The 22,155-nt window shown below is 39.1% G+C and overlaps 1 protein-coding gene across 7 annotated transcripts in view; it reads right to left on the reverse strand.

The window, feature by feature from the left end:
- Window positions 1–22,155, reverse strand: part of LOC100696522 (receptor-type tyrosine-protein phosphatase U) — a 264,936-nt gene that overhangs the window by 70,726 nt on the left and 172,055 nt on the right. For all 7 annotated transcript variants that reach the window (XM_025902285.1, XM_025902283.1, XM_025902284.1 and 4 more), the window contains exons 8-11: window positions 16,527–16,847; window positions 12,108–12,217; window positions 7,451–7,652; window positions 3,189–3,291 (exon numbers count right to left, since the gene is read on the reverse strand). In XM_025902285.1, coding sequence (XP_025758070.1) covers window positions 3,189–3,291; window positions 7,451–7,652; window positions 12,108–12,217; window positions 16,527–16,847 — 736 coding nt within the window. The remainder of the gene's footprint in view (window positions 1–3,188; window positions 3,292–7,450; window positions 7,653–12,107; window positions 12,218–16,526; window positions 16,848–22,155) is intronic.

Consider the following 22,155-nt stretch of genomic DNA (forward strand, 5'->3'; position numbering starts at 1 on the left):
GGAATGATCTGGCTGAGGAGATTCAGGTCCACAGAGCCAGTGACCTTTAAATTCCTTCTTAAAACAAGTTTTTATAGATTAGCTTTTACCTGATATTACTTCATGTTATGTTGCGTTTTGAAATCCTGCATTGTGTGGCCATTGTTTTTCAGTTTTCTTGTTTATTGCTTCTGGTTTCTTTGTTAATTATTTCATTAGCATTTTTTACTTTTTGTAATTTATCTCCAATTACTTGTTGCTTTTAACTCATCAGTGTTGAACTTTATACACACACATATTTGAATATGTGTGTTCATGATTTACTTTTTTAAATTAAACACTGAAGACTGCACCCAACTGAAGCCCAAATTCATGAATTATATCAAAATACAAGAAAAACTACACTCACTATTATTGAATTTCAGCTATATTTTATTGTAATTGCCAGTGTTTTTTGTTTTGTATTATTAATCCTTGATTTCATGATGTGTCTTTGCTAATCTCTTGGTTTTGGTTTCTGTCTCAAGTATTCCTAGCTCCTTAGTTCTTTGGCATTTTCTGTGTTCTTAGGTTCTTAGGTCAAAACCTAGTTCTTAGGTTCTGTTCCCTCTGTTCCAGTTCTGTCAGGTCTCTGTGTGAAGCCCATGTCTCTGACTTGTTGAGTTTCCTGTTTTATTGTGAAGGTCCGTGTCTTATATCAGTGCATTCAGCTTTGTGTCCTCGTCTTGTTAATTAGGTCCAGCCGTGTCTCCCTCCTGTGTGCAGTTTACTGGTTTCCCTCTGTGCTTATATAGTGTGTGTTTTCCCTTGCTTGTGACTGGTCTATCTGCATTAGCTCTGCGTATCATGCTGTCTTCTGCTGTGTTCCTCTGTGAGTCATCCTGTGACTTTAGGTTTTGGATTCACCAAAAAATTTTTGTCCTCTAATTGATTGACAGTAATTGATTTTTATTGGATATTTACTGAATAACACCACTTTTTATCATGTCATGTTATGTTTTAACAATTTTCATCAATGTTTTTTATGATTTTCAGAGTTTCACATAACCATGCTCAGCAACTGCATCCAAGTTCTGCCAGTTAACTCTCTCCAAATCAGCTGAAAGTAAAGACAAACAAGCAGTAATTAATGATGATGTGATCTATACTTTTTTGATCCCCTTGGGGAAATTCCTCTCTACATTTAACCCATTCACTCAGTGAAGCAGTGGGTAGCCATTGGGTGCCTGGGGAGCAGTGTGTAGGGATGCTACCTTGCCCCGACCTTCCAGTCAGGGGGCCACCACTCTGCCTACTGAGCTATCCTTGCCATATGTAATCATGCTAGATTAGTCATCCAGAGAACTCGTGCTAAGCTTTAAAAGGTTTGCATGATAAGTAGGTATTATATACAGCTTTGTAAGGCTCCAAACACAAGATGTTATTCTTGTGTATAGTGTTTATTTAGAGTAAAAAGATTACTTTAGCTGCTGTTGCCTTAGCTATGTATGAATCATAACAAAATGAACATATTTGACATTTTTTTTTAAACAATAAATAATTGGAAATATGTTACAAATGTATAAAATTTGGAAATACACCAGACAGGAAAATGAATGAAATTGAACTAGCATACACAATACAAACTACTGGGGAAAAAATTGGATTTTGATATGAAAATGCATAGAATCCAACTGACTGAACTCAACACAGTACTGGGCAATACTCTTGAGCCACAACCCATTTCTTTATATTTTGCTTCAAAGAAGCCCCACTTTCTTTTCTTTGTTTTTTTTAAGTGGTCTTGATAAGTAGTTCTCTAGTAAGTCTTTCAAATTCTTTCACTGATGCTTTTTTCATTCATTTTTAGTCCTGTACTTGCACCTGACACTTTTCAGAGATCTTTGTTTTTTTGCACTCTAACTCAAGGCGTGAACAAATGTTGTCTGTACACATAACAACTTAGAAAACAACCAATTTTAAATTGTTCATTAGGCGTTTTGTAACTTGCAGCCTCTCGCACCAGCATATAATTTGCTGCCATTTCCAAGCCAACAGCATTTTTGCACCAACAACTAGATTCCAAAAGATCAATTAGCAGAAAAAGGTGTTGTGGTTAGCAGCATATACTTAAAAAAATCTGTGGAAACAAGTGGAGGACAAGAAGTGACAGGCCTAAAGAAACCCAAATAGGTTCACTATAGCAGATGAACAGCATCTGAAAGCCCCTAACACACTGGGGAAAAATTCTGCAAAAATGATATAGGACCTGATAATCTGCAGATCCTGTCCCTTCAGTTGATTCATCTACTGTTCCTAAGCCTCATCCGAAATAATCTCAGTGCAAGGATGGATATCAAAAAGTTTTTTTCCCCTTATATAATCTATTTGTATGTGTACTTTCAATTAGCTCCTTAAATCAAAATTTAAGGAACTAAGAGACTTTTTGCACAGTACTGTGCATGCTATAAAAATGAGTCTCCAATATGTCCCAAACTGTATATCAGCAGCCACCATTTACCAAAATGTATTTGTTTGATTGATAATTTCATTTATAAAAAAAAAATGTTTTTTACAACTCAAGACCACAATAAAACAGCAATATTGTCACGAAATTGTCTCTTTTGGCTTTAACAGAAACTCACCATGTGATGAATATTTTTCTATTGCACTGTTATATCTCTCCCAGAGAAATGCACTCCATGAAGGATTGGATGCTCTTTTCTAGTTGAAAGCCTGGTGCTTCAATTTTTTCTCAAAACCTGAGGTTTTACTGAAATTGGAGCGGGGGCGGGGGCCCATTATGGTGACACAATGTCTAACAGTCAGCATACGATAGGTTGACATGGAGCGTCATTCTAAAGCTGTGTGAAATGGTGAGTTAGGCTTCAGGACGGAATAACGAATAACGGCCCATTTTTTTATTCCTTTTATCCTGTTGCTATTGTGCCAACACATCATAACGTTCCAGTGTCCTTGACCAATGGCCAAACATTACTGAGGAACCTAATATTAATGGCTTGCATTTAATTTTGAACGCTTTGTGAACTTTGCAAAATCATCATGTTTCTGTGAAGACCCACTTTCTGGGACTTGGTGTCTGCTATGCTTCAAGACTAAAGAACAATTTTCTAGTGCTTCACAGAGCTCGCTTTGACTGCAGCTATAAATATCAGAGCCTGGAACAGCACCGAATGAATGTCGGTGTAGGAGTGAAGCCTGCATTGTACCTGACAGGAGCCCCTCTCCCCAGGGCTGGGCGCAGCAGCACGGTGATGGTGCTCTCCGACTCACTCAGTGGAGAAGGGATATCTTCATAGTCAAACACCGGAGCTGAGGGCAGAAAGAAAAGTGGGAAAAAAAATCTGAGTGTCAAAAAAGGCCTAACATATGTAGAAAAAGAACAGGATGACTTTCCGCACTCTTTTTGCCAGCAAAGTTGAAATATACTTTGTTTAGATTTGGGAGCTTCAACAGACACGTGGCTCCACTGCTGGATATTTTAGTAATGTTTTCTCCCCTACATTAAAAGATAAGAGTGTACCATCTTTGTTCATTACCCGCACTTGTCCCCAGCGTACTAGTGTGTGCAGGCCTCCCACACAGTGCCATTGACTGATGATGACTAGTAACAGCAGCCAACTACAGAGAAAACAAGAGGCTCTTATAACATAATTAGGACAGATCTCAATGCTGCACAACCTCAGCAAAGCTCTGGGGACAACGGGGTTGAGTGTTCCCATCTCTGTTTACTACAGGGAGTGAATTAATTGGAGTACGTAGTGAAGCAAATGGCTATCCTGGTACAACAGATAAGCCGAAACAAAAAGGTTGCGTAATGGAAGTGGAAAATGTTTCTGCTGAGGCAAGGCATTAATGCCCGTCGTAAAAACCTGCTTGTGTAACCTGTCATCCGAAAAAACACACACTCATGCTTGCACACAAACATCTGAGGTCTGCATTATATGCAGACATGCTCAGGAGTGTTTGAGCCAGTGTGTGTTAGGTGGTTAAAGCCAATGAATAATGAAAAAACTAACGAGTACAGCATTACACTTGCATGTGTGGTACTAAACTGGAACAGGAGCTGGCTGCCCAGAGCTCCTGACAGCGCAGCCAGGTGGGAGCATGTGATACTATAGATTTAATTGTATACTCTGACATCTGCAAGCCCACATAAGCCACTTTCTAAACCGAATGGAACAGGTACAGATAATAGAGATGGATGCTGTATTACATACAGTGTGGGGAAAAGAATTCTCCTGGAATATAAAAAGCTCCAAGATCCAGCAGAACCAAAAGGTATTTTTATTAAGACAATAACGTTTACAATCCACCAATCTCCTTGTTTGGCATCAGAAAACACCAGACTAAAATCAAAATGTTCAATATATTCTGCATGCCTAGGGATAAAGTTACGTCATTGTCTGCTTTAGGAGACAGTAATAATAAGTAGACATGAAACAAGCACACTTGAATCAGAGGAGAAATGAAAAGGAAAAGAAACAACTTTAAAAAGAGAAACTGCTGTAAGCCATTAAACTGCCATAAAAGAAACTAATTAATAAAACTTTAACAATGAGCATTTTTTTCTATTTTACTTGAATGCACTGATTCTATTACTTTAATGTATAATATTTAATGTATTTAATGTATGAATATAAAGAAGTTACATTCAAAATTTGAAAGTGCACTGCAATAGCTCAAGGTTGGATCTAGAGAGACTTTTTCACAAATACGGGACACCTATACTACACTAGACAATCCAAACGTCATTCAGTCTTCCTGAAAATGTGCGCCTTTATCCCCATAATTAAACAGTAATGTATCTCCTCAAAAGCAGGTTTTCGACTCTGCATTAGAGCGCGGCTGTTCAGAACAACCATAAACATGTTTGACTTTCCCAAATTCTGAAGTTAACAAGAAGCGCTCAGAGAGTGCAACCCTCCACAAGGCAACTCACTCTCTGGGCAGTAGTGACTTTAAAGGAATAGTGTTGTATTTTGTATATTTTCATTTTATTTTCTTTGTTCTTTTTTGGAAAATACTTTAAGGAGTTTGTAGTGGAGTAAAAAGTACAAAAAGCAGGCTTTGTTATTTGCACTGCTGAAAGCTATTTTAACATAATTTTGAGTGTATATGGATTCATTCGCTTTCGCTTGACAGTACTGTTTTTTTAAAGATATGACATATTTTTGGGTCAGCTTGCAACAAAGTCATGTAAAAGTGAAATGTTACATTTATATTTCATATTTGGATGCAAACTAAGAGAGGTGCAGTAAATATAATGGCACATCTCGCTATCATTTATCATTTTCTTGTGTCGGTTTACTATTTATCAAGCAGGACACATTTGGGTAGGATTTAGTATGCACATAATGTAAGTCCAACAAACTGGAAAAAGACTGCAATGAACTATAGCGTGCAGGTAAATTCAGTACAACAGCAAATGTCACAGTCTCCACTTTTTGCAAAGACTCTTTCATAAAATTCGTTGCTATTCTCCTTCGCTGAACAATCCAAACTCTTGTGCTTTGCTCTGTTTTTGGTCAAATTTAAGACACAGTCAATGAAATTAATCTTTTGTAACTTACATTTATTTGTTTGAAATAAGTTATGAAACAAAAATCTAATAAAAAGTGCAGAAACAAATTTAAGAAGCACTCAGAGTGCAAACCTCTACCAAGACAGCTCGCTGTCTTTTACATAGCGGGCAGCTAACGAGGCACATCATTCTCTTTGTTTGACAATACTTTCTTTAAGATATAACGTATTTTGGGGTCAACTTGAAAGGAAGGCAGATGTGAAATATTAAATTGACATCAGAGGTCAAATGTGACAAACTATAATGTGATATTTAGAATCCTCCTATACTGTTATCATTTCCTAAATGTTGACAATTTTAAGCAGTTTTAAAGATAAAAGACATTTAATAAAATGTTGACCTTATTTGATCTTGAAGGAAAGGTCAGAGGTTAAATGAGACATATTTTAAATCTGTATACAGTATTTTTTTTTGACTATACACCACACTTGTAAGAATCATAGTTACTAAGTTATGAGGTTTTTATGAGTTTTCGACCAATAAATCATTAAGTTGACCTTGAAGACCTCGGTGCATGCAAGCCAAATTTTAATGAATTGTTAACATGACCCCACTCTACACCCCTACAAAGTTTTATCAGAATTCTTTCAAAAACTTTGAATGACACACGTGCAAAAACTGCCAAAAACATATTCTCCTTGGCAGAGATGGAAAAATGTGGCACAAATAAGAGTGACAAAAAAATAGAAGTTAAAGCACTTTCTAATAACCTAAACAATATGACCAGTTCAGACTTTGTGTGCTGACAGAACCTGCGAGGGTGTTCCATCTCTGGACAAAGATCCTGCATAGATCAGTTTGTTCTGGAACATTTCTAACCATCCTGTTGTTGGACCATGATCTGTCGTGAGGTCCCATCGCTGACCGCTGCAGCCCTCGAGCTGTTTCAGAAATACTACCTAATTATCTGACTTGCTACCTAGACCTTGAAATACACCGCTGTCACACAAAAAGTCAACATCATTAGCTAAACAGTCTTGTTTAGTTCTAGATTTGGCACACAGTTAATTGTTTTTAGGAGCTCAATATGTAATTTGACAGAAGAAAATGACTTTTTGTTTTGCTGTTCGGATTAACATAATCAGATCATTTTAACAAGAAGAAGCCTGAAACATTATTAAAGCCTGCGATCTTCAGCATCAAGAGATTTTATACAGATTCATCTCGAGAAAGAAGGAACAAGCAATAACTGCAGACCTTTTTAGGAAGCTTTATTTTCTTTAACTGCTTTTGTGTGTGGATTCCTGAATGAATCCAAATCATCCACACACTCCATTTACCCCCCACGTGCTGTATGAGGGAGACACAACAATAGCAAGTGATGTTTCATCAAAGTAAACACCATTAGTGAAAATGACCTGCAGACACCCAATCAGGGGGAGAGTGTTTCACAATCCCCACAGACAGAACAGAATCTTGAGATCCATAGCAGTAACCTCTTCCCTAACAAACACCGCTTCTCTAATTTCTGAACGGCTGCGTGTCCTTTGAATGGAAAACGCAGGCCGCGATGATGTGAACAAAGCTGTTTTCACCCAAACCATTCAAGCTGAACATTTGTATTTGGCTATAATTTGCTCTGCTGTTATTCTATCAAACTAAGCCAGTGTGCATCTGAAAGGTGTACAAGAATGAAAATAATTTGTACAGTTTAAAAGTAAATGTGTAATTTAACCAAAGCTCTTCAAAGGGAGGGAATTGCATATCATGACATAGTCTCCTATCGTAAAAAAAACATGTTTTTTTTTCTTTAGACTTGTCCTGTCACAGCCATTGAAAATCTGAATTCATCATTAAATACCAGTCAAGAGAAAATCTCTTACGCACATGTACACACACAGACATCAACATGTACACACACAGACAGCAGTCAGTGCAAAGACTAACCAGAAATGTTGGTGGTGATCTCAGTGAGTGCAGTCTGGCCAAAGCCCTTGGCAGTTCTGGCCCGGACAGACACCAGGTAAGTGGTTCCAGGATGGAGGCCTGAGAACATGTGGTAGGTCTCATTTCTCAGCTTGGACACTGTACGGCGAGGACCTGGCACATTAATACCTGGATCTGATGACTCAATACTCTGGTAACTGATCTGAAAATAGAGAAAATGATGATACTGGATTAAAACGGTCCAAACCTTATCTAATCTAATCCAGACCTGTGCACGTCTGTTCTTGCTTTTCTACCAGAAAGGTTCAGTCTCTTTTTGATCTTTTTAACAGGATATGATGATCTTGTCATGCTTTAGCCCCCTTGTGACCCTGAACTGGATAAGTGATTAAGAGAAGGGATAATAATGTAAGCATATTAATATACCACTATGACAACTCATAGCAGTTAAGAGGGAGCATGTAAGCCTGGGGGAAAATGGTATCAAGTAATTTCACCTAAAAATAGAAGTGATGACAAATAAAGCTTAGTTGATCGCAAAACCCACTACATCTTATCATTTTGTGGTTTCCATCATCTGTGAATCACAAACTATGAAACTTGTTAAGATACACTACTGTGCAAAAGTCTTGAGGCACCCCTCATTTTGTTATATGAGACTTTTTCATTTTTTTCAAGTGGTCTTGAGAAACTTTTCTCCAGGCCTTTAGAAAGTCTTTCTCAGAGGAAAGACTTCAGAGGAATGTTCCTTTTTTCTTTTTATTTGTTCAGCCTCTTAATATCGACCTACAAATCATTCAAGCTTTAAAAATGCACCTAATTCAAGGGATGAACCGGTATAGTCAATACAGACAACGTAGAAAAGAACCAGTTTTAAATTTAGACACATTTTGTTACAAATCATTTACCACAAAAACACATAATTTGTTCCAATTTCTTTAGAGACATCTATGAAAAATGCCAAAGATAACACAGTGTGACAGGCATACAATAGTATTTTTGTCCCAATAAGATGATTCCCAAAGAGCTGTTAGCCAAACTCTAGTGTGCTGAGGAAACTGAACAAGTGGAGGACAAAAGAAGAAGGGGCTGTACGTACAGCAGGCAAACATGAAAGCCATGACCTTAAGAAGAAGGAACAAAACAGCAAAGACCCGACACAGGACCCGATGCACGTATCTGTTCGCTGTCAGGCTGTGCGTGATTATACAAAACACAGATTTTCAAGCTCAGCAGAATTGTACACCGTATGTTTTTGCCTTTTATTGTGTTTCCATGTATGTTTGCACATGTTTCGATAACTGCTCCACCTATTGCCCCTTTTTCTTAGATACATGCAAGGAAATGTGAGGTGGCAGAAGAATTAACTATTAAGTACTGTAATTCCCATGATATTTGAAAACTCTGATGTGCCAGAGAGGAAATAAGAAACGTTATAAGTTAGCTGGTTAACGTTAGTTTTAAGCCTCTAGGGAGCATGAATATCTAATGTCTGGAACACAGGAAAGATTTCTAGACCCACACACTGCTGGATGCAAAATTAAAAATCAATGTGACACATAACAGCTTTGCAGTTATGACAATTACATAACATTTTTACATAACATGGATTTTTAGCTGCTGTTAAGCACGTGTTCACATAAGGGAAACACGGTATAGCACTGATAGCATTCGTAGGTCAGACCAGACTGTATAAGCTCATACAGCTTGTGTGATATGCTTTACAGAATCCATAGCTTGTTACTCACACCGGGTAAAAGATTAAATTTAGATGGCATTTTATTTGAAAACCTTCTCACAGAAATGCCTCTCAATTAATCTTAAGGCTACTGCAAAAAGATGTCGACTGACAGTGGAGGTCTAATAAATCTTGTGCTACAGTTAGCCACAGATAATCAGGTAGACTTAGTGTCATATCTACGTTCTATAGCACTCACAGGCTGATTTTACACAGCATTCAGGATTAGGTGATAAAGTAAAAACCAGAGAAAAATAACACATACTAAAGATGACAAGTATGAATTAAAAGCAGTATGAGGTTGTTTCCTTGTTGCTGTTTGATGAATGTGTGCAAGTCTGTAAATCGAGAGACATAAAACTGAGGAAATCAGGCAGGCTGGCTGTAAAAGAGCCTCTTCCTTCTACCCGACAGTATCTTGACACTGAAATGTTAACACTTTACCTCAGGGCAGTTGGCAGTGCAACCCAAAGCTCAGAGTTGGCTGGTTTGTCTCTCAGGCCTCATTGGTGTCCAAAGGAGTTTAGGTTATTTAACCATGTTTGTTTCCCGAGGTGTGTTTCGGCCTTTAAGCAGTTCATGCTGGGACCATTTTCTATCACCCACTCCATCCATTCATTTATGCATTTAACCAAATATCAGGTCTATTATTGTTATTATTTATTTTTTATTGTGATTGCACCTAAATAATGTAATATTAGAGAACAATAGGACAGTTGAAGGTGAGAAAACACACTGTGTTATTTCAGTAGCCTCACTCAGGCTCTATTGTTTTCACCCTCTTAAACAGATTTTAGCTGATGAGCCCAGCTCTTTTTTGTGATGCCTGTATTACATGAAACCTGTTTTACTAAATAAAAAGATTGTTCTAACAAATGGGTGGTTATTATCATAAATATATAAAAAAAAAACTTCAATGAGTATTATAGTCTCTTTTAATGCTGTCTGTACAAATAGTATCTGTGGTTCTGAATTGAGGTTAAAATTAGAAAATTAACAATAGTGCCCTCATAATAGGAAACATCTTATTGAACGAAACATGTTTTTCTTAATTACATGTTTTTGTGGAAGCCATGCTTACATGGTTATAGGAATTTTAGTGCAACCAAGACTTTGTGGATATATAAGCAGTCGGAGCTAGAAAAAAGATACATATTTTCTCTTGGGAGAAATAAATCAACTACTGTGGACCTCTCTGCATTGAATCATACTTGTTATTAATCTCTGGCTCTCTTCCACAGCCTGTCTTTTATCCTGTCTTCCTTGATGGCCGCCCCTCCCTGAGCCTGGTTCTGCCAGAGGTTTCTTCCTGGGAGTTTTTCCTTCCCACTGTTGCCAAAGTGCTTGGTGATAGGGGGTCATATGATTGTTGGGTGTTATTGTAGGTTCTACCTTACAATATAAAGCGCCTTGAGGTGACTGTTGTTGTGATTTGGCGCTGTATAAATAAAACTGAATTGAACTAAATGCCTCTCAAGTAACCTCAAAAACAGTTAACATCTGTGTGCATAAAGAAAGAATGAGAGAAGGCAAAGTTAAAATTAAAAACAAAACAAAAAATCTTTTTATTGATAAAAGAAAAAAAAAAAGTCCAACTTGCATTGATGCAAAAGCAAATTACAGGCTTGAGGCAGTTCCATACAAAGTCACTGAATATAACCAATGACTTTTACTTCACCGGATGGTATAAATGGAAATTTTTAGAGGAATTTCTGCTTATTCTGTTGCTTTATGATAGTGCTTCAAAGATACACAGATAAGAGAAATAATAAGAGTGACTGGGTGGAAATAACAGCTGTGCTTCGTTTGAATGGCTGCACAGATGGTGCACTGGCTGTTTGGGGAAAATTCACAGGGACTGAAAAACATTCCAGTGGTCAAATTTTCACAAAAATTCATTTTACAGTTCTGGATATTCAATGTTCCTTTGTCAAAAAATACAAAAACAAATATTGCTGACGGTTACTTCTGAGCAAACCGCAGAGGTTTTTATGGATTTTTAGAGGGCTGGGCTTCTGTGGATTCACTGAATACGATGTGAAATTCAGAACATTATTGGCAACAAGAAGCAACAGTAAAGGCAGGCATTTGTGGTTCTCATTAGGATCTTTCTTATTACAAAATAAGCAACTTCTAAGTAGCTGTGTCACCCGGTAGCAAACAAACACATTGTCTTCACATTTTGGTTTCAGTCTCAAAAATCCAGAAGTGTAAATTCACTGCACTAGCAGTTTGGAGGTTTGGGGCGAAGGCGTGTGATCTGTATGCACACCAAGGTTATCGCAGCACTCGATTCTATGCCTGGCTCCTCACTTTTCAGGCCTCTGCTTGTGAAAAGAAACTCATTTTCTCTCCCTGCCCAGTGACCATGTGTTAAGCCACAGTGGGTCTTCACATGTACTTACACAAAAAAAGCTCCAAAGCCTGTGCTACAAAGGTCTGTAGTTGATATGGGGCCATCAATAATTAATTAGAAACATTTAAAGTTGCCCCCTTGTGGAGGCATCTCTTAGGCAAATAAGTAATTAGAATGGTTGTCCCCCATGTAATTACAGCCTGAAGTCTGGGCTGCAGCTTCATTACCATATGAACACGTACAGTAAATCCTATGAACTGTGAAAAGTGAGTCCTACCTACTCCAGAAGCTCAGCCTCATGTGTGCTATTGGGGTTTAGGCAAGACACACAAAAACAGGCCTGGAGGAAATCAAAGAGGGGGAGCAGTGGAGTCCTTAAAGCCCACAGAAGAGACTTCTCATTGATCTGAGTCATTTTGCTGAAGGAGGATGAATAAAACTAGATATATACAAGGCGAAAATAACATCTTACCCTCAGTGAGGATAAGTGCGTGTTATGTGAATTCAGTTGTTGTCATTGTTGTGGACTGTGGATTTTTTGCGTTAGTAACGAGGTAGCTTACCTCATACTGTGTGATGAGACCGTTTGGCTCTACGGGTTCCTCCCACTTGAGGAATATCATGTCGTCGAGCGGGGTGAAGGTCAGGGACTCTGGAGCGATGCCGCCAGGAACTACGGCAGGAGAGAAAACAACCTTCTCTGAAACAAACAGTCCACTCGGGTCTCGAGTTAATAGACTCTTGGGCAGGCATGCCGGGGGGTAAAAACACCTTTGACAGAGTGAAAAGGCACAGGGCCAAGGAGGGATGGAGGAGGAGGACAGAGAAGGGAACACAGAGACAGAGCAGAAGGGGGTGATGAAAAGAAAACTCTGAAGCAGCTTGCTCCCAGCCCTCGGGATGAATTGAGATTCTGGCTAATACTGTCTGATAACAGAGCACCGTGTCTCAGAGGATGACAGCAGATTTTTCTTCTTTAGCACCGTACCGACAGAGAAACAGTAAAGTAATCCAACTGCCTGAGTATCCCTCTGCATGTTGTGGTTTAATGAGATGCATCTACATCTATATGTATCTTTTTTATTTATTTTTTGTGTTATATAGATATTTTTTTAGGCAGGTGTTGAGCTGGCCAGTTTAGGTTCTGAGAATAAATGAATGTCCAAAGAAACCCTTTGGCGTTGACAGCCACTAAAAGGGTGCTGAAAGAGTAAAGTCATGTCTAGAAGTGAAAAAAAAAAATCCAGCACTGTGCTTTTTGGTTCTGCGGTCAGTGACGTTGAAATAGGTGATAATAGACAGTTAAAAAAATAACCTCTCTGCACCTATTTCCTCTGTGAGGTTAGCTTTTGCTAAATGCTAAAGCTATGCCCTTGTTTGTATTGGCAACATTTAGGAAATGATACTGTTATATGGGGATTGAAAAGATCACATTATAGTTTGAATCCAAAGACCATATCAGATTTGACCTCTGAGCTGACGTTTAAATTTCCCATCTACCTTTCTTTCAAATTGACCCCAAATGCTTTATTTTTACTGCACTAAAACTTTTTAAAGTACATTTAAAAAGGAACAAAAAACAGAATGAATGTGCACAAAATACTGTTCCCTTTAAAGTAAATGCTGCCCAGAGTGAGCTGTCTTGGCGGGGGTCTGCTCTCTCAGAGTGCTTCTTGTTTCTTTTTAAAGTTATTTTGTAGAATGACTTTTACGCTAAGGGTTATTTTCTTGGTGCATGCCTTATTCTCTCTTCAGATTCAGTCAGCTGTCAGAAGGCTTGAGGACTTGCTCGTATAATTTTAAATTCATTGGTCCATCTATGGCAGCAGGCCATCTCATTTCAGATGCAGTAAAACTTGACCAAAGTATGAAACTATCACCGTCGTGTTTCTCAGATGGTATCAAGTTCCAATGCTTTATCCAAAAATGTGTGTTTGGTCTCATTAAAAAACAAAAAAACAAAAACATTACTCCAACAATTATCTGAATTCTCCATCAGAGGTTTAGTGAAGTGCAGATGGTCAGCAGTGTTCTCTTCAGAGAGAAGCGCTTTCCTCTCGTACGGCTGCCATGAGTACCATTGTTGTTACCCAGTGACTGAGCACAGTATTACATGCTTCACCCTGGAGTGATGTGATAGATTAACAGTAAAGAACCTATTAAGTCTTTTAATAAGTATAAATATAAGCTAAGTACATTTTTACTATTGTTTAAAAATCTTGTGTTTTTGGTAATGACATATGAAAGACCCACTTGACAACAACTTGAACACCATTACGATCATTTTACAGAACTCAAAACTTCACACAGTTATTTTTCAATGAAAAACCTCAGATTACTTTCAATAACAATAAAGTATAAGTTCTGTTTCTATCAGTTATGATGAAAATACATTTTCCCCTCCAAAAATGCACAAGCAAAGTCAACAGAGGAAAATAAGCTATCACAAAATAAACAATTATCTAATCCATTTTATATTGAAGGCTCAATATAGTCATTGATTGTTTAGACCTCTCAGGTGTGCCCCTGAGAGACCAAAACAATTGCTCATTGTCCAAAGTTATGGCAAGTATCACAGAACAAGCACTCCACCAATTTAATTGTGTACTCCTGCAAAACTGTCAGAATAATGACTGAGTTTATTTTATGTTAAAAAAAATAATAATGTAGGCAGAGAGAGAAGCTGATTATGGTGCTAAGACAATCTGTTGTCTGGCCCCAGGTGACACCCACACCTTTATAAAGTAAAATCATTTTATTGTTGCTTTAGAAGGTATGAGATTTCTGTCCTATGCGTTGGTCTACACAGTATCAAATCTCCAGGCACTACTTCGTTATTGTGGGGTGAAGTTGAGGGTGCTTCCACGCTTTAAGCCAAAAGACCCATTCTGGTTGACATCAGTGTGAATGTCTGAACTTGAGGAAGACTCAAGTTCAGATGTTCAAATGTACTTTAAATGAGCTCTAGCAAAATCAGGAAGGTAGAAGGGTGCATAGGGTTCGAGGTTAGCGTTGGGATCATCACCGGACTTCATGACTTAGACTTCACGGGTGTGGAACTTCTAAGGATTTTAACATGAACTACAGATTATTCTGTATTTAAAATGATGCGGCACTACTCCTAACTAGTACGAGAAAGAGAAAAATTGTTATACCTGTGCAAACTTCCCTGCAATGGCTTCCAGACAAATACAGGATGGATTTGAATGTCTTTGTTATTTGTCTATAAAGCCATGCCTGGGTTGGCACCTGGGAACATATCAGAGCTTCTATGCTCCAACTGCACCGCTGGGACTCTTAGATCCTCAGAACAACTGCTTTAACTGTTTCACGATCGAGGTTAGAGGGTAAGGAATACTGTGGTTTAGCAGCTGTGCCTCTAAAAGCCCTCTCACAATAACATGTTCGGCCTCTTCTGGCACTTCAGAGAAAAAAAGAGAGATGTATATTCTTTCATTGACCTTTCTTTGCCCTTCATGGTCTTGACATTTGAGCATTAGATAGTTATTTTATTTTATCATTTAATCTCAGGCCTTTTTATCCTGTTATCCCTTGCTTATCTGTATTTGTGTTGATCCGAAAAAGTGCTACAAAGGTAAATGCGATTTAATGCGATTTGATAAAAGGTTCTCAGAGATGCTTTCTTCCGTTTGTGCATCAGCTATGACTGAATTACCGAAAGCGATTCTGCGGCAATATCAAACTTCTTCGAGCTGTCTGTTTCCCTGAGAGAAAAAGCTGAAGCTGAGGAAGGCGAAGCACCATACATGAAATTCCTGCTGTATCTCTGACAGGAAAATCTCCTTCCTCCGAGCGGCAGAGACGCAGTGCGAGAAAAGCGCTACGCCAGCGTTTGATTGTCGAGCCCAACAGGAAACAGGCAGGAGGAACTGTCACCAGCTGTGGCTCAATTACTGTAGTTGTGGAGGGTGATGGCAGCTCGCCTTGTGACAGGGGGATTGGGGACTGTCACACTGTCAGTCTGCCATTCAGTGGCTTAAAAGCAAAACTTTCCATTGGTGCTGGCATTCAAAATATCAAGTAAAGTAGGAAGAAAAAAAAACCCTCCAAAACAATCACAGCTTGTTTTTTCTGACACGCGTGTTTTAACTTGTCACTTCGAAACCAGTCAAATCCCACAAACAAAATCACAACACCATGCTCCTGTCTGTACGTTTTTTCTTCATTTATGTAAATGCATTTCCTCTTGCCTTCGAGACAGCAACGTGTAGGAGTCGGTAATTAGGAGCGCTGTCTGTTTGCTTCATATCTCCTCAAACTCTTTGTGTTTTTAGGTGCTGATATAATAAAGTAATGGAAATCAATAGTACATTTTAGAGGCTGCTTAAATGCATTTTTAAGATGCATTAAGAAAATCCTGCTAGTTGCTCATCATCCCCTCTTACTCTCTCCACTGGGTCAAAGCTATCCCTGAGTGGCTTTCTATTACACTGAAAATCTTGCTTTCACTCAATAACAATACACATTTGACCTTCTGTACTTCTACCAGCAATTTGCATTAGAATATACTTAATCTGCTGATGTACACAGGAAAATATTAATACAAAGATAAGCAAAATCATTTTACCATTTTGCTACCGGCCATGGCTCAAGCTGATTAATGTTCCACTGGTCTCCATTTAAAAGGCTGATCCTCCATTTAGTTATGCTGATCCAGCCTATTCTGTGAGTCAGTATTTGTGTGTGTTTTTCTGTTGTTTGTTGTTACTGAATGACTAAAGGCATACATTTGTCTAAGAAGTGCACAATAATTATCTGAGCATGAAGGAGCAACTGCACATTCAAGAAGTTCTGAAGCCAGAGCTAAGTAACTATGACAATAAAGAGCTCCAGTGCATGCATAAAAAAGCATCGCTGTCTCCCATAATGATGGTGCAGTTAACAAATGCAAGCCATTTCAGCAAAGCCCTGCATATGTGAGTACGAGCATCCACAGGGCAAAAATGAAGCTGCCCACTCACTGTCTTCCTCAGTCTGAAAGGTGACCTCTCTGCTCTCCTTCTTGCCCTCTGGGTTGGCGAGCGCCAGCCGAACGTGTACCGCACGAAAGGGTGGCAGGTCTCTCAGGGTAAAGTGAGAAGTGTTGCGATCCACAGACAGGCATTCCCTGACGGTCGCGTTGTTTCCTCCACTGCCCCCTGTTGGCATTGAGTAGCGGTAGCACAGTGACAAGGTGTAGGTGTGACAGCGGGTGAGGTTGTATCCCAGTGGCTCCCACTGGAGGGTCAGCTGCCGGGGCTGGATCTCTGTGGCTGTCAGACCACGCAAGGCACGCATGGGCTCTGAAAGTGGTAAGGAGAAGAAAGTTAAAAAGGCAACACTGTGGTCACATTTACCAGTTTAAAACCCAAAAGCACAATGAAGCATTTTTTAAGTGATAGAACCAGCTGGGCTAGATCTTATATTTCACATTTCTACTCTAACTGATCAGTGTGCTATGCTCATAGCTTCCCCTTGGTAAACAACGTGTTTCATTGTGTATAAATCATCTTCTTTTCTGTTAGTTGCTTTACTTCCCATCCTTTTCCTTTTTTTATAATTGCCTGCCCCAGCCCTGTTGCTTTCAGTTGTGTTCATTAGCTCCACCTGTTCCTCCCAGTTTACTTACAATACACTCCTTTAACATAAGAATTATAGCCCGCTATATATTTTTCATTTGGTACTGAGAACCATGGCATGCTGTCAAAAACTCAAAAAATCGATGTATTACAGAAGGACAATAGAGTAGGTTTGGTGTTCCATCTGAGAGCTCATCACTCCTCACAATCATTTTGCAAATAAAACTGATGAAAAAAATAATAACATTTTATTTATAATCATGAATAAAAAGAATTTGTGAAATTTTGCTTAAATCATTCACCAAACGAGGAATGATGTAATGTGTGTGACACAGCTGAACTTTCCTTCCACTGAGCAGAAATACATGTCCACCTGCTCTGTCTGTGTAGTACTTTCTTTCTTTATTGACTCCTAATGTACTAAAGCTAAAAATACACTTTTTTTGACTGATACTGTCTCTCAGGGCAAGTTGTTCAAATTTAGTATTTTATGATTACTATCTCGCCCTTTCTTCTGAGCTTGATGACCTAATTAAACCCCAACAACTCCCTCATTGGCAGAGTGGCCTTGAATAGAAGTCTGGCTATATAGCAGACAATTAAATTAAAAAGCATTGTGAACACGTGAATAATTATCTAAATAAATTAGGCCCATTGTGTCTTTTTTTAGTCTTATGATTGTATTCAGTCACTCTCTAGTGTAAACTTATATATCATATATATATATATATATATATATATATATATATATATATATATATATATATATATATATATATATATATATATGGATATATATAGATATATATATATAAATGTGATATTCCTTTTGGGACATGGACTATATAATCACGAATACTGGCTAAATAAACCTCACAAGTTCTTAGATTTAAATGTCTTAATGTTTTTTTGGTGAGTCAAAGACTTGTTGTCTGATATGAAGTGTAGTGTTACCCTCTAAGTGTAAGAGGGTAAAGTCAAGAAAGATGGAGCAGAACATCAATATGCTGGTTGTATCCAGTGTATTAAACTGCTCTGCTGAAGGTGATTTGCCCATCAATTTGCACACCAATCTTCTCCTTCAGTCATCACTTTTGACCCAAGGAAGTTCACAGGTATAAGTCAGTCAAAACTAGTATTTTTTAACATAGAAAAAGGAGGATATTCCCACATGTTCAAGGAATATAGAGGCAAACCATTCTTCTTTCCATTCAGTGCCGTTTCATGTTAAAAGTGACCTATCAGTGTTTATAGTTAGAATTATATAGTTAAAATAACTTTGCAGTCCCCACTGACACATTTGCTGGGGAGGTGGAATTGGTTGCTTTGCTACTGAAAGCTGGTTACCAAAGATTAAATACATCTCCTTTAATTTTCAGCCTTGTATCCACAAGACTCACATAGCCTCAGGGATGTGATGGGGACATATGGATGTAAAGTTCTCTGATGTACGCTGGTGCTTTTCCACACAGTGGGAAAAAGTCAGAACCAGACTTAAGGTGAACTCTAAAGTTGATGGGGAGCCAGTGTAACTGAATAAGCAACAGTGTGAAATGAATAAACTTAGGAGACTTATTCAGAAGCCTCACAGCAGCATTCTGAACAACCTGGAGATGCTACAGGGATGTTTTATAAGGACAGGTGAAAAACGAATTATAATAATCCAGACGTGATGAAATAAATGCATGAATAATAATTTCGATTTAGAGTGTGACACGATGGCACTCAACTTGAGAATATTTTTAAGTGATAAAAGAAAGAGCAAACCAAAGATTAAACATGAGTATTTAAAGTGAGAAGTGAGCATCAGAAGTCACCTCAAGGTTCCTGACAGAAGACGATTTAGCAAATGTGGAAATGGGACCTAGAATTTTCTAAGGTACAACTCAGTCAGGGGCAAAAACAAGGACTTCTGCTTTCTCTTCATTAAGATGGAGAAAATTGTCAGTCATCCAACTTTTACCAGAGTCTAAGCATGTATGTAGTATGTGTAGCTTAAAAGAATCTTGGGGCTTAAAAGAGATATACAATTGAATTTCATCTGCAATGCAGTGATAAAAATGTCTTTAAAAGTTCTGACGAGGGAAAAAATATAAAAGAAACAATAAAAGCCCCAAAACAGAACCCTGACGCACACCATAGGGAAGAAAGGTGAAAGATGGCCTGAGCCTAGAAGCAGCCACGCAAAATGATCATTTGGATCATTTAGAATCACTCCAAGAAGAATTCACATAAGAAGAACAGTGTTTGTTAAATGGAGACAGCAACATTTGCTGCTGACTTTTCAAACTTACACTATAAGGTTAGAGAAAAGTGAAACAATGGAAGGAAAATGGAACTGCCTTAAGAAGAAGATTGCAAAACAACTCCTCATCGCTTGTAACACAAATGAGGTTCAGCCCTTGCAGAGAATCACATAAGAACGATAAAGCCTAATTACTGCTGTCATGTGTGAACACTGTGATTGCAGTTCTTCTCGTCCCTGTGACGCAGAACGTCCAGTTTCAAGCACAAAGAGGTTATTTCTGTCTCCAAGGTTGGCCCGAATCTCCAAGTGTACTGCTGAGACGTTAGATAAACCAAGATGAGGGCAATGCCCTCAGCACATAGTGGCAAGGCAGTACAGAGCTGCAGACAGGGGAAGTAACAGCTATAGCCCTGCTGCTGCTGCTTCACTAAACATAGATCAGAAGCTGAGACGTAAAAGAATAACCAATGTCACGGAGGAGACATCAGCTTTGAGGGGACAGAAACAAGACAGAGAAGGAAAAGTCCTGAGAGACCTTGCAATTTAAAAGATGTTCTTCCCAAAAGGGCAAAATGTACCGAGTTAGATTGCTTTGTTCTCTGACAGCTGATATAGACTAAAACTTCCCCATAGAATAGCAACAATCAATCATAACAAAGAAATTTAATTCCAAAAATATCTATCAGGCCTGTCATATCAAGGGTGGCTAAGTATTACTGGATTGATGGATTTTTTTTAACAATATCAGCCCCGTGTAGCAGCCCAATCCTGTTAAACCACGTCTGCCACCAGCAGCTCACTGACTGAATGTTCACCTTCTGCTCCAGACACCATTACTCATCATTAGAGCAGCACCACAGCAGTCACTGTCCTGTCCTCTCCACCCGCCTGTCCTCAGCCAATCCTGCCCCAAATCGACATTCTGCTTGATTAGCCTAATCAGAGGGATTAGCCAGAGGCAGAAGGAGTGATGGAGGGATTGAGGGGCTGGACAAGAGATGAGCACTGGAAGAGGAAATGATGAATGGGGGAGAGTCCCAGTGGATCTGCACATTTCATGCCATTGTCCTCATCTTTAACAGCTGCCTCTGTGAGCTGCCACTGAGGTCTGTCCCTCTTGCCGGCAGCTATGTTAAAATTATGATGGACTGTCAGTTAACACCCTCGTACTTAACAGTGAAACCACATGAGCTTTAGACTGCTGACATCTTTGAATGGTTTCTATAGACGTTGGCATCTAGAAATCTAACATATTTAAAGTGCATTGATGTTCTATAGCTTCATGACAGCTTGTTGATGTTTTGCAAAACAATGTATAAAAACTGTGGGTAATGGAGTGTAGGTCATAAAAATACTACCATTACTGCTAAAATGACTTACAGTGGCTTGCAAAAGTATTCGGCCCCCTTGAACTTTTCCACATTTTGTCACATTACAGCCACAATCATGAATCAATTTTATTGGAATTCCACGTGAAAGACCAATACAAAGTGGTGTACACGTGAGAAGTGGAACGAAAATCATACATGATTCCAAACATTTTTTACAAATAAATAACTGAAAAGTGGGGTGTGCGTAATTATTCAGCCCCCTTTGGTCTGAGTGCAGTCAGTTGCCCATAGACATTGCCTGATGAGTGCTAATGACTAAATAGAGTGCACCTGTGTGTAATCTAATGTCAGTACAAATACAGCTGCTCTGTGACGGCCTCAGAGGTTGTCTAAGAGAATATTGGGAGCAACAACACCATGAAGTCCAAAGAACACAGCAGACAGGTCAGGGATAAAGTTACTGAGAAATTTAAAGCAGGCTTAGGCTACAAAAAGATTTCCCAAGCCTTGAACATCCCACGGAGCACTGTTCAAGTGATCATCCAGAAATGGAAGGAGTATGGCACAACTGTAAACCTACCAAGACAAGGCCGTCCACCTAAACTCACAGGCCGAACAAGGAGAGCGCTGATCAGAAATGCAGCCAAGAGGCCCATGGTGACTCTGGATGAGCTGCAGAGATCTACAGCTCAGGTGGGGGAATCTGTCCATAGGACAACTATTAGTCGTGCACTGCACAAAGTTGGCCTTTATGGAAGAGTGGCAAGAAGAAAGCCATTGTTAACAGAAAACCATAAGAAGTCCCGTTTGCAGTTTGCCAAAAGCCATGGGGGGGACACAGCAAACATGTGGAAGAAGGTGCTCTGGTCAGATGAGACCAAAATGGAACTTTTTGGCCAGAATGCAAAACGCTATGTGTGGCGGAAAACTAACACTGCACATCACTCTGAACACACCATCCCCACTGTCAAATATGGTGGTGGCAGCATCATGCTCTGGGGGTGCTTCTCTTCAGCAGGGACAGGGAAGCTGGTCAGAGTTGATGGGAAGATGGATGGAGCCAAATACAGGGCAATCTTGGAAGAAAACCTCTTGGAGTCTGCAAAAGACTTGAGACTGGGGCGGAGGTTCACCTTCCAGCAGGACAACGACCCTAAACATTAAGCCAGGGCAACAATGGAATGGTTTCAAACAAAACATATCCATGTGTTAGAATGGCCCAGTCAGAGTCCAGATCTAAATCCAATCGAGAATCTGTGGCAAGATCTGAAAACTGCTGTTCACAAACGCTGTCCATCTAATCTGACTGAGCTGGAGCTGTTTTGCAAAGAAGAATGGGCAAGGATTTCAGTCTCTAGATGTGCAACGCTGGTAGTGACATACCCTAAAAGACTGGCAGCTGTAATTGCAGCAAAAGGTGGTTCTACAAAGTATTGACACAGGGGGCTGAATA

The sequence above is a fragment of the Oreochromis niloticus genome, linkage group LG22, assembly GCF_001858045.2.
Source record: "Oreochromis niloticus isolate F11D_XX linkage group LG22, O_niloticus_UMD_NMBU, whole genome shotgun sequence".
NCBI lineage: Eukaryota > Metazoa > Chordata > Actinopteri > Cichliformes > Cichlidae > Oreochromis > Oreochromis niloticus.